A 12,937-nucleotide genomic window follows, 5' to 3' on the forward strand; every position below is an offset into this window, starting at 1 on the left:
ATAATTAAGAGATATTAAGAACTGAATCACATCCGCGTGGAATAAAATGAGAGAGAAATATAGGAAACTTACCATAAAAGTGGTCATACTTTTTTAAACATAAATGCCTCCTCTTTGGTCATTGGCTAAAGAGAGGAAGTTTCCACTTCATTCTCTTTGCTTTTCTCATACTTGAGTATTTTTCAATAAAGTCTCGTCATCAGGGTATCTATCCTCCAACATACGCTCTTTCCTCTTACCCCCCTTAAACAAATCAGGGATGGGGCGTCAGGGATTGTTACCTTCTTGTGGGTCTTTTTCTTGGTCATCTTCAGTCCTTGCACAATTTATTATGTCCCACCATAGGCAAAAGTGGCTGGATTGATGTTCGGCCTTTGGGCCTCCATATTGGAGTCGCCTCTTAGAGCAATGCCTGGAGGCTCAATTAGATCAAACGATTCACCCCCTTATACACAAAACATTGCAGTGAATCAGAGGCAGTCATGTAGGGCGCCAAAGAATATGAGATTGTCTCTTTGTTCACTAAAGGTACCTTGGACTTGATCTGGTTGTTCGGCTCTAACCCAACAATCAGTAAAGGTACTTGTTCTTTAATAACTTCTTGAGGAATGGGGTGAGAAATACAAGATCTCATTTGGCTTGCCGAAGAGGCTACATAAGAAGTCTTAGCTTCAGCATCCTCTGATGCAAAAATCAATGGCGCAAGTGACCTCAAATGGGCTAACAAAATAGCTCGAATAGACATGTTAGAGGTAGTACCTGCATCCAAAACTGTAAAAAAATGAAATTAAAACACTATTCATCTTTATTGAATTTTTTATAGTCTATAAAGTCTTTGTAAAAAAATCTCTCCAACTGCATTGTAGAGAGCCGAAGGAATCCACTGTCGAATCAACTCAAGCATCCCTCGATAATCCCACTTGATGAAGTAGTTGAACAAGAGCTATTGAGTTGCTCTCTCCTCATCAGTCAAGTCTTGTTTGTCCTTCAAAGTGTTAAGGTTACATGGATCTCTGTTTCAGGTGGTGTTAAAGGAAAAGTCATTTGTATACATGTCATCCTCAATATCAGGGTTACCCTTCATCTAGAACCACTTCAGTTTAAAAGCCTTGTTACTCTGCGGTTTTCGATAAAAAAAATAGTGAGGCACCATCAACTAGTAATATACATCATCTAATGATTTCTTTTTGAGTTTTTAGCAAGACTGAAACAAAGGTCCGATCAGATTGATCTCAAGATTTACACATAATTTGGCGAAAGCCAACAACTCCAACCAAGCGTTGGGGGGTTTCTAACAATGACAGGTATTGAACTCCTCAAAGACGTTTGTCAATCTGTTTGAAAGAGGAAATTTCAACCCACATTTCAGCAAAAACATAAACACTTCCAAATGATCATCTAAGCCATAATCATCTCGATGTTGGGCAAGCTCGTCATTTTTATTTTTTTTTAACTTCTAAAAATTTACTAGTGCACTTGAAGTTTTGGCAAGTAGAATCCATCAAAAAAAAAAAAAGTTTTGGCAAGTAGAAGAGACAAAAGATGTATTAAGACGTGGAAGAAAGATGGCATGTTTATTGCAAGTTGCAAATGGTAAAGTGGGACCCAAAACTTGAAAGCCGAAAGTTGGAATTGCTGATTCATTAATAGGTCAGGTTTGGTTTTGTGGCTCTCATTTTTTTCCTCCGCCCACGTGATGTCGGACCCACTTTCTTCTCCAAAATTCTAATCAATAGTAATTAAGTATATGCCATGCCATCTATCGACTAAAGATATTTTAACTATTAAGCTTATCACTTCAATTAGGGGTGGGTAAAAAAACCGGTCAAACCGGTAACTGAATCGAAAACCGATCGATGGTTTTTTTAATGGTTAAAAAAATATATAGGTACCGGTTTCGGTTTCGGTTTCGGGTTAGAGTTTCAAAAACCGCGGTTAACGGTTAACCGAACCGTTTAATAAATTTAATTTTTTTTTTAAAAAAATTAATATATAATTACATAACATATATTATATAACATAGATTATAAGATTAAAAAAAGTCTTTAACATATATTAATATAAATATGTAACATAGATTATACTTTTGAATGTAAACTTGATGGATTAATGTTGTAATAAGTACTTTGACGAAATATTATTTACATTTCTTTATATTTTAAATTGTAAACTTGATGGATTGTTTTTTTAGTTTGGTACTTATGTTTGAATTATGAACTTATATGAATTCGTTTCGTTTGAATTTTTGAAATTATGTGTATTTTAATATTGTTTAAAAATTTAGGTTTGGGTAAAAATTATGGTTAACCGTTGATTTTTGGTTAACTGTTGAGAATTGGTTAAAAACCGTTAACCGAAAAACTTAACCGAAATTAATGGTTAACCGGTTGTATGGTTAACCGATTGATATGGACTGGTTTAGATTTTGATGGTTAAAAAACCGTTGATAACGGTTCGGTTAATTTTTTTGCCAAATGGACCGGTTAACCAAACCGTGCCCACCCCTAACTTCAATCATTAATCCTATTACTTAAATTGCTTATAATTATTCATTAATCTTTTACTTAATTTGGTTATAATTATTAAATAATCCATCGCTTCAATTGATTTATCATTAATATTATTAATTAATTCACCCTTCAATTATTCAGCTTTAGGGTTTTTTCTGTCTTTTATCATTCATTCAATAAATTTTTAGGTAAATTAAAAAAAAAACTCCTGTGATTTCGTGTAGTTCCAAAAAAATCCTTATGGTTTGTTTTTACAAAAAAAAAATCCATTTGGTTTACGATGTTACCCGAAAAACGGAAAATAGCTTAACACCGTTAAAAAACTAACGTGGCACAGGGATAAAATTGGAAAATTATTTTTTTATTTTACTTTTTTCCCCCTCTCTTTCCTCCTCCTTCTTCTTCCTCCCATTTCCACCATTGATTTATAACTTCTCCAGCCAAAACATTAATCACTTTAATCGATTCTTTCATATCATTCTCCGTCCCCAAATTCAGCCACCTCTTAATCCTCCAGACCACCGGCGACACCGCCATAGCTCTCTCCACTGATAACTTCGACGCAAGATCAAAAGCCACAGCAAAATCGGTGACCGGAAGAGTAATCTCCAAACACCTCGGATCTACACCAAACGAAAATCTGTAGATACAGTCGAAACTGAATCGCCGGAAAACATCTTGTAAATCAATTCGGTTCTTACTCAGCTCATAAACTGAAGATAAAAGTGGACATAGACGATTTTCGATCGCCCAATGAAAAATTTCAAAAGCGTATGCTCTAATTGAAAAGCTATCGAGTTCTAAACTCGCCATTTTTCTCTGAAACCTCCATAAATATTCATCGACGTTGAAGATTCTGTGGCCGAGAAAATCCCCCAAAATTGCAGAAAAAAGTTTTCCTTTAGGGAAGTTATTGAAATTCGTTTTGAGGATGTATTCGACGATTTACGGATTTGCGGTGATCGTGTTTTGAAGAACATGAATGTGAATTGTTTTGGAAGGTGAATTTTGGAGAAGATGAGTGTACCAATCGGAGAGATTATCGAGGTTTTTAGTCCAGGTGAGGGTGAGATATGCGTCGCAGATTTCCAGACGTCCAGAATTCTGAAAAATTCAAGAATTCTGGAAATTAAAAAAAAAGAAGAAAAAAAAGATGAAAAAAAGAAGAAGAAGAGAAGAGAGAGAGAGGAGGAAGAAGAAGAAGAAGAAGAAAAAGAAGAAGAGGAGGAGGAGGAGAAAGAGAAGAAGAAAAAAAAATAAAAAGAAGAAAATAAAAAAAAATCTTTTTCCAACTTTACCCCTTGATGCGTCAGCATTTTTAACAGTGTTAAACTCTTTTCCATTTTATTTTATTCCCCCTCTCTCTCCTCCTCCTTCTTCTTCCTCCCATTTCCACCGTTGATTTATAACTTCTCCGACCAAAACATTAATCACTTTAATCGATTCTTTCATATCCTTCTCCGTCCCCAAATTCAGCCACCTCTTAATCCTCTAGACCACCGGCGACACCGCCATAGCTCTCTCCGCTGATAACTTCGACGCAAGATCAAAAGCCACAGCAAAAGTGGTGACCGGAAGAGTAATCTCCAAACACCTCGGTTCTACACCAAACGAAAATTTGCAGATACAGTCGAAACTGAATCGCCGGAAAAAATCTTGTAAATCAATTCGGTTCTTACTCAGCTCAGAAACTGGAGATAAAAGTGGACATAGACGATTTTCGATCGCCCAATGAAAAATTTCAAAAGCGTATGCTCTAATTGAAAAGCTATCGAGTTCTAAACTTGCCATTTTTCTCTGAAACCTCCATGAATAGTCATCGACGTTGAAGATTCCGTGGCCGAGAAAATCCCCCAAAATTGCAGAAAAACGTTTTCCTTTAGGAAAGTTATTGAAATTCGTTTTGAGGATGTATTCGACCTTTTACGGATTTACGGTGATCGTGTTTTGAAGAACATGGATGTGAATTGTTTTGGAAGGTGAATTTTGGAGAAGATGAGTGTACCAATCAGAGAGATTATCGAAGTTTTTAGTCCAGGTGAGGGTGAGATATGCGTCGCAGATTTCCAGACGTCCAGAATTCTGGAAATTAAAAGAAAAAAAAGAAAAAAAAGATGAAAAAAAGAAGAAGAAGAGAAGAGAGAGAGAGGAAGAAAAAGAAGAAGAAGAAGAAAATAAAAAAAATATTTTTCCAACTTTACTCCTTGCTGCGTCAGCACTTTTAACAGTGTTAAGCTCTTTTTCCGTTTTTCGGGTAACGGCATAAACCACGGTCCTTTTTAAAAAAAAACAAACCACAGAGGTTTTTTTTTTAACAACATGAAACCACAGGGGTTGTTTTTGGAATTTACCCTAAATTTTTTGATTGTTTAGTACGATAAATTCCATATTTTCTTTTTTTTATTAGTAGTTTTTGTTTTTTTTACCTTTTATTGATGGTTCTATTTATAAGTGTTGTGTTATCAGTTTTCCTTTATTAAAAAAACAAAAATGTCTTTTTTCTATCATCACATAAATCTCGCTCATAAAAAGATCATAAAGTTATTTCTAAATAAAAAGATTACGAAATCGATTTTAAGTGGATTATGATTTTTTACCGTTATACTAACAATAATTTTAAACACTGCCAATTATTGCTCTATCACAATTTATAATATTAAAAATACACATTCAATATTCTCTGATGCATTTATGGATTATAATTTTAATTAATTATATCCTATTTTTAATCTAAAAAACCATGTGACTATAAACTTTGTTTTATTTTTGATAGAATTATAAACTTTGTTTCATGTCATGATTCTAAGCATAAACTTTTTTAAACTTTATGTTATTATAATATTAAAATGTAAATCAATAAAATAATTATTTGAATAAGTTTAACTATATTATCCTTTTTTCTTATTATATTACTACAAATTACTATTAAATACTTATTTTCACTTCATCATTCATTAATTTTGTAATACATTTATTAAATTACAAAATTTGTTCTTATCCAGAGTTATAATGTTACTAGTAGAAACTATTGATGTTTCTACCCATCAATATGTATATATTATATGTTTGTACTTAATTAATTATTAAATTTAGAAATAAAAAACTATTTACTAATTTTTATACTTTCAATGTAGATTTTTTTTCCTCCTCTTCAAAAAAAAAAAAATTGCTTTTTTTTATTAAATTTCAATGTAGATTTTTTAAGTTTAGCGAATTTTATTTATAACTAACAACAACTGTAACAAGTAAAGATAAACAGCAGAACGAAACAACAACTACAACTATTATACAAAACTTATATCATTGTTAGACAGATTACATTAGTCTTAGCTCTTCTTTGTTCTTTGACTTGTCGGGTTCGAAACTTTTGCCAATTGATTGAATTGGCTCGGCATAGCACTCATTCTGGCGAATTTGCCGGAATGCGGGCAGTTACATCCGCATCAAGATTCATGAAGCAGAAAATCCCATTGCCCCGCCTGCATGGAAGGCGGATACACCGATCAATGCCAGATAAAACTACCATTTGTCCGACGACTACTGCCTCCTCCGATTCCTTGAATTCCTTTTCTGGCTGCTTTCCCCTTCTTGAAACTTTGTTGATGTTCCACCTGACTTTATGTTCATCAATCAATCACAAATAAATGACTCAATGCCATTTGATATCTCTAATGGAATCATAATAGCAATTAGGAACTTATTTACTTACCCCTAAACAAAATTTCTGGGGATGATGACAACTGAAGCTAGACGAATTCTCCGCCTCATTCCCCCCGAAATTCATCATCCCAGCCTCATTCCCCCCGAAATTCATCATCCCGGTCGAATTCTGATTGCTGCTCGAGCTTGAACTTCCGCTATAAGAAGAGGTATCAATAGCTTCAAATGAAGCTATGTCATCATGAAACATTTCTTCAAACAGCTCTTGCAATTCCTCAAAACTCTCATTTCTATTTTCCTGTCAAATTCACATCCGTCACAAGACCTTACATGTATTCTCAATCATTCGTTTATCATCTTTTCGTTAAATCGTTACATTATTAGACTCAGATCAATGAAAAATAACATCACATATCACCTAGGTTATGATTAACAGAAACAACTGGATTGACACGATACGATTTAAAGTTGGGGGTTTGTAGCTCTAGAGAGCATGGAAATGACCCCACTGGCTACAACTTACAGTTAGTAGTAGAGCTATTAATCTACACCCAGAGGGCTAGTTTTATCTTTGCAGCCAATGTCGAAGTCAAATATAAATCTTAAATTAACTTAATCATTTTAAAATATTGAAATAATAAAATTGAACCCATTTTTTACCAATGTAGTATCATTTGGCAATTTTTGTACTTAAACTATTCTCATATGTGACATTAATTTGAATGGAAAACTAACTGATTGGTTAAATTTCTTACCACATTACATAATTTTTTAATATATGGCATATATATACATAGCAATTGATATAAATTTTTTTCCTATATAGATTTCATATATATAAATAAGGAGTTGATTTTTTCTTATTTATCTACATATTAAGTCTATGGAAAAAGAATATAAAAAAATTATTATATTTACATGTTATGTATCAGAAATTGTGTCATGTGACAAAAAAAAAAAAGGGTTAAGGTGCAAAAATACCCCTAACGTTTTGGGTCAAGAGCAATTTTACCCCTAACGTCTAAAATTATGCAAGTTTACCCCTAACGTTTGTAGCCAAGAACAATTTTACCCCTAACGTTGGTAATTTGGGTCAATTCCAGACACTATTATAAAACACGGATATTTTTATTCATTATTTTGCACCAATTGCATATCAATTCATTCTAAAAAAAAGATTTCATGTTTTTTGTAATTTAATAATAAAATTGGGAGATTATTGTTTACAAATTCGGTGAATTTTTTTGTCTAATTCGTACAAAAGACCGTATATTTTTTATTTTATTATTTTTTTTTCACATCCCAACATATGTTTATGATTTGTTACTGATAAAATGACGCACATGTAAAGTGTAGATGATAAGATTCATGACCGAGAAGACAGTTTGATGAATTATTTCTGAAATTGACCCAATTTATCAACGTTAGGGGTAAAATTGCTCTTGACTACAAACGTTAGGGGTAAAATTGCACAATTTTAAACGTTAGGGGTAAAATTACTCTTGACCCAAAACGTTAGGGGTATTTTTGCACCTTAACCCAAAAAAAACAAATCCATTAGTTTTCAATCGAAAACGAATTAAATGTCATTTATGAAAATATTCCAATAAAAAAATATTATCAAATGATATCACAAGAATCAAATGACAAAATTTGAGATATACATGAACAAAATAGGGATTTAGTCCGAAATAATACTAAAAATCGATCAATGTAAATCAAAATTAGAGGGATGAACGGTGGAATCGGGAGCTGGAAAGACGAAGTGTCCGAACACAGGCTAGATTTGCCACTAGTTACAGTGAACTCTTATTGAATGGGACCCATTTATATCCAGTGTGTTCATGAAAATGAACAAGTAGTACATCATATCACCATGAATGCACCAAAAAGGTCCTAATTTAAAAAATTTATTTGATACAATGAGGTGAGTCCCACACTACCTGTATGGATCTATGTGTAGGTGGTGCCAAAATTATGATATTTATCTGATCCCATTATAAGGTTTAAATTGCAAAAAAATAAATAATAATAAAATTGCAAATTATATGGTATGATCATGAGTATTTTTCTTTCCAATATTACAAAACAGAATAGAAGAGCTTACATTAGGCTTTGTTTGGCTTATCATCTCTGCCATTTCATTAAGAAAACCACCCATTCCCTGCACATAATAATAATAATAATAATTCAATTAATAATCTTAATTCTTTATGCACTTAAATCATTTTTTTTAAAGAAATATGCACTTAAATCTTAGTCAATAATATTTGATTAATTAATTATTTATATAAAAATTAAGAAACTCTAGATTATAAAAAAAGTAAAGAAAAATAAATGAAAGCAGGTAATGCAAAATGTATTATTATGTGGGCACGTTTAAAAATTAATGAAAAGAAAAAGGAGTGGTTGTAAAATCGAAGAAAAAGAAAAAGAAAGTATACATTTTCGTCGTCATCATCACTGTCATAAAGACCTACATCGTACAAGAACCTCTTGTTGTCGTCAGAGAGAACTATACAGAAAGTAGAACAAGACACACAATATTAATAATAATACATCCATTCCATTCTACACAAACAAAAATTAATTAAATAATAATATAAAATCCTAAGTTGTTTATTTATTAAATATAAAAAGTTTTCTTTGGTATTAATATTAATAATGCAACCCTAGGACATTTAAAAATAAATAATCAAAATTACCAGAATAGGCCTTTTGTATTGCCTGAAAATTCTGTTTTGCTTCTTCTTTCTCCAACTTTGAACTCCCTGGTGACGCCGCACACCGATCTGGGTGCCATTTCTATCCCGCAACGAACCCAATCAATATAATTATGACATTTTAACACGGGCTAACAGCCTAAACATATGATCTAAATCAACAAAAATTGACAAACTGAATTAAAAAAAAAAAAAAAAAAAAAGGTAAGAAGTACCAGTGCAAGTTTTTTATATGCAGTCCTAAGGTCAGAGGGAGTGCATTCCTTATCCAACCCCAAAACTTGATAGAAATCTGTGCTGTTTCTGCTTCTGCTTGTGCTTTTATCTTGTTCTTGGTTAGCCATTTCTTCCTCTAAAATCACTAGAAATTGATTATACCTTCTTCTTCTTCTTGCAATAAGGCAAGATTTAGGTGTTATGTGTAAGAGGAAAATAAAAGAGAAAAGGTTGCATCTTTATAATGAATGAGATTAAATAAAATAAAATGTTTTTTTTTTTATTTCTCTCTGCTTTCATAGGAGGGGAAGGACCGCAAGAAGAGTCGAGAAGCGGGCGATTTATAGAATTTGTTACTTAAAAAGTAATATTTATTTATTTAAAGTTTAAATAAGAAAATATCTGAGAGATAAGGTAGAGATTTGTGGACGGCAGAGATTGGAAGAGAGAGGAGGGGGATATTTTGGGTAGTTTTGTTTTGGTGTCCAGAAGCTTCTTTGTTTATACTTACTGCTATTCCTATTCGTCATCACATAAACAATGGTCCCTCTACTTTCTCTTTACCCTTCTAATAATAAATTAATTAATTATTTGGGTTGGCTACTTGCTGTTTGTTGTTCGTGTTTACTGTTTACTGTTCCTATTACGGTTTGTTGTTTGTCTTTCGAAAAGACTACTTTTACAAAAAGTAAGGATTCCCCGCTTTTGTAAACACTACTTTTCACCTGCAAGACAAACAGGATTTGTCTAACCAAACACTTAAAACTCTGTATTTTAAAATGAAAAAGTAAACATGAGTTGAAAAGTATGTAACCAAACACCCTCTTAATAGCTCTAGAATTGGACTTTTTCTACGGAACTTGTAATATTACCCATTTTCACATTAAAAATCATTTTTCTAATTAAAATTCGGAAAATAAAAATTGTAAAATACTCTAAACGGTTTTTAGCTGAGAGCAATTTTATTCTTAACATGTAAAATTATGCAATTTTACCTCTAAGTTTGGTAGCCAAACGCAATTTTACCTCTAACGTTGTTAAGTTGAGTCAATTGTAGAAATAATTTATCAAACTGTCTTCTCGATCATGAATCTTATCATCTACACTTTACATGCGAGTCATTTTATCACTCATTAGTGACAGATCATAAAGATATGATTAGATGTGGAAAAAAAATTAAAAAAGATATAGTCTATTTTATGAGTTGGATAAAAAAAATCAAAATATTTCGCCGAATTAATAAATATTAACCTCCAATTCTGTTATTAAATCACAGAAAATATGAAATCTTTTTTTAATGAACTGATATGCAATTGGTGCAGAATAAGGAACAAAATATTTGTGTTTTACAATAATGCCTAAAATTGACTCAACTTGTCAACATTTGAGGTAAAATGGCTTTTCGCTGACAACATTAGGGATAAAAGTGCACAATTTTAGATGTTAGGGGTACATTTGTTCTTGACTGTAAATACTAGAAGTATTTTTTGTACCTTTACCCCATTTTCTTAGATGGATTGAGTTATGATATAACACAAGTATAAAAGACTTCTATACATTTTCCTTATTAAGGAGCATTATAACCTATCAAGACATGTAGACCAATAAAAGAAAATATTAAAAGCATTTTGGAGTTTACTACTTGTCCCAAACCTTTCCTCATACACCGTCTCGATGGTACTCCTGCGCTGCATTTCTCCTTCGACGAGAATCGCAGACACTATGTTGTTTGATGGAGCTGGCTATAGAATCATGTCTTTTTTCCATCCCAAAGCTGCAACCAACTTTTTTTTGTTGAAGCTCACCCACTGTTGTTGCATGCTTGTTAGTAGCTTGTTGCATAGTGCTCATATCGTAAAGGAGTTGTTTGTTGATATGGTCCATGAGTTTCCTACTGAAAGGATCGGAGGACCTAATCATTCCCTTATACGTTGGTCGAGTTCAGGGGTTATCTAAAGGAAATCCAACTAGTTACCTCTTACGTCAAGTGGAGTTCTGGATTCATAGACACATCGTGAGAATGGTGTGTTAATTGTCTTTTCTTGATGTGTCATGATCGCTTAGTTGGTTTGATCTACGCTCACCGCATTAATTTGATACGAGATTTTATATTGGGTAGTGCTCTGGTGACTAAGGAGACTTATCTGGTGCATGAATTAAGACAAAAAAAGATCAAGACGAGACTATTGCCAAGCGATCCCACTCTCATGCCTAAGTTAGGAGAGTACAAGATTCAGAGCATAAGGCAATTGAGAGTAACTGCAATAGATCAATGTATCAATGTATGTACCTTGAGTATAGAGTCACATTCTATTGATAAAAAGCTCGAATGGTAAAACCAGCAGTCGGTGTTAGAACCTTTTCCTTAGACTCCATGAAGGACATGTGTAATCTTTTTAGGATTCATTAATCTTAGGCATGATTGAAGGATCTTAATCTGTGGAGGCAATTGATGTATTAAGTCTTATATATAACATATCCTAATTAGAGTTGGAAAAGAATTAAATTCTCTTTTTCACAAGGGAGACGGTACACTATAAAAAGGGGCTAGGTTTGTCATTCTAATAGTTAGACAATTCTAAATCTTTCAAGCCTCCAAAAGTTAACCTAGCTGAAACTCATTATTCTCAATTCATTTCTCCACCGTTTTTCGTATTGGTTCAGGTGGATCTTAATCACAAACAATCTATGCTTGATTGTTTGCAAAGTTGATATAAGGATCACCACTTCCAACCGCAAAAATCTTCGGTGGATCGCTGCCTCAATAATAGAATGCTTCAAGAGGTATTTCTTCAAATCCTGCTTGATATATAATTGTTTCAATATTAAATAACAAACACAATTGATCTATAGTTTTGAAGGAAATAAATTTTTTTCCTCATTACCTTTGCATGTATCTATTTCCTTACACGTCACACTCGTGACAATTCAAGGATAAACGTCCTACGTAGTTAGCCATCCAATCAACACCTTTATTGTCCTAACAAAGCATATGAACAATCTTCACATCCCAATCATAATCATACAACTTACGACACTTACCAATAAGCCAATATAGATGATGTCGATGCTTCCGTACCATGACCGTAGAATCAAGATCAAAGATAACCTTTTGATACCCTTTAGTCCACACTACTCCATATAAAAAAAGGCCCTCATAATTCCATAAGGAAAGTTGTGCACACCATGATATTAATCCCAAACCCTGGAGGCAAGTCTCACTCGTGTCATGCAAAAGGCCCCCCACAGAGGAAAGGTCTGGATCACCCCTAATCGCACCATTGTTGTTCACTTTCACCCACCTCAGATCAGGAGGCTTTCACCAAACCAACACTTCCCTCAAAGGACTCCTAACAATATACTCCTCTAAAAAAACAAAAGTGTGTTCAAAATCAGTAACTTGCAATTTAAGAAACTCAATTTTGTTCGCACAATGGGCTGTATTAGGCTCGAAAACACGTTGGCACCTCCAACGCCATAACCACCACATCACAGTGACAAAAACAACCTTCCAATCAGAGCCCCATACCACGCTCCATTCTTAGAAAAACTACTCTGAAACTAGCTCCTCATATCTGAATTAAAAAACCCAGCTCTATCTTCGATCGGAACCAAGGGTGCCACATATCCTTCACCTCACGACAATCGCGAAGAATATGTATTGTAGACTCCAAGAGAGAGCACACGTTGCAGGAAACATAAGTATAGAAGTGAGGAGCCACATGATTTAAATTAGTGAGAATGCCATTCCGGAATAACAGCCACACAAAATAGGGCATCCGCTCAAGGATCCCAAGCTATCACACCAACACCCACACAAGGAGATTC

The 12,937-nt window shown here is 33.4% G+C and overlaps 1 protein-coding gene across 2 annotated transcripts; it reads right to left on the reverse strand.

Moving 5' to 3' along the window:
- Nucleotides 1-5,702: 5,702 nt before the first annotated feature.
- LOC136224127 (uncharacterized) lies at nucleotides 5,703-9,445 on the reverse strand. 2 transcript variants are annotated; one of them, XM_066012383.1, is made up of 6 exons: nucleotides 9,109-9,445; nucleotides 8,876-8,975; nucleotides 8,615-8,685; nucleotides 8,278-8,334; nucleotides 6,220-6,468; nucleotides 5,703-6,125 (listed from the first exon to the last, which is right to left on the reverse strand). In XM_066012383.1, the coding sequence occupies exons 1-6, from the start codon at nucleotides 9,235-9,237 to the stop codon at nucleotides 6,048-6,050; spliced, it is 684 nt and encodes a 227-aa protein (XP_065868455.1). In that variant the 5' UTR covers nucleotides 9,238-9,445; the 3' UTR covers nucleotides 5,703-6,047. The 2 variants fall into 2 exon arrangements, with proteins under 2 accessions (XP_065868455.1, XP_065868454.1); XM_066012382.1 differs by having other exon boundaries at nucleotides 5,703-6,121; nucleotides 9,109-9,444.
- Between the last annotated feature and the right edge of the window lie 3,492 nt (nucleotides 9,446-12,937).

This window comes from Euphorbia lathyris, chromosome 3 (genome assembly GCF_963576675.1).
Source record: "Euphorbia lathyris chromosome 3, ddEupLath1.1, whole genome shotgun sequence".
Lineage (NCBI taxonomy): Eukaryota > Viridiplantae > Streptophyta > Magnoliopsida > Malpighiales > Euphorbiaceae > Euphorbia > Euphorbia lathyris.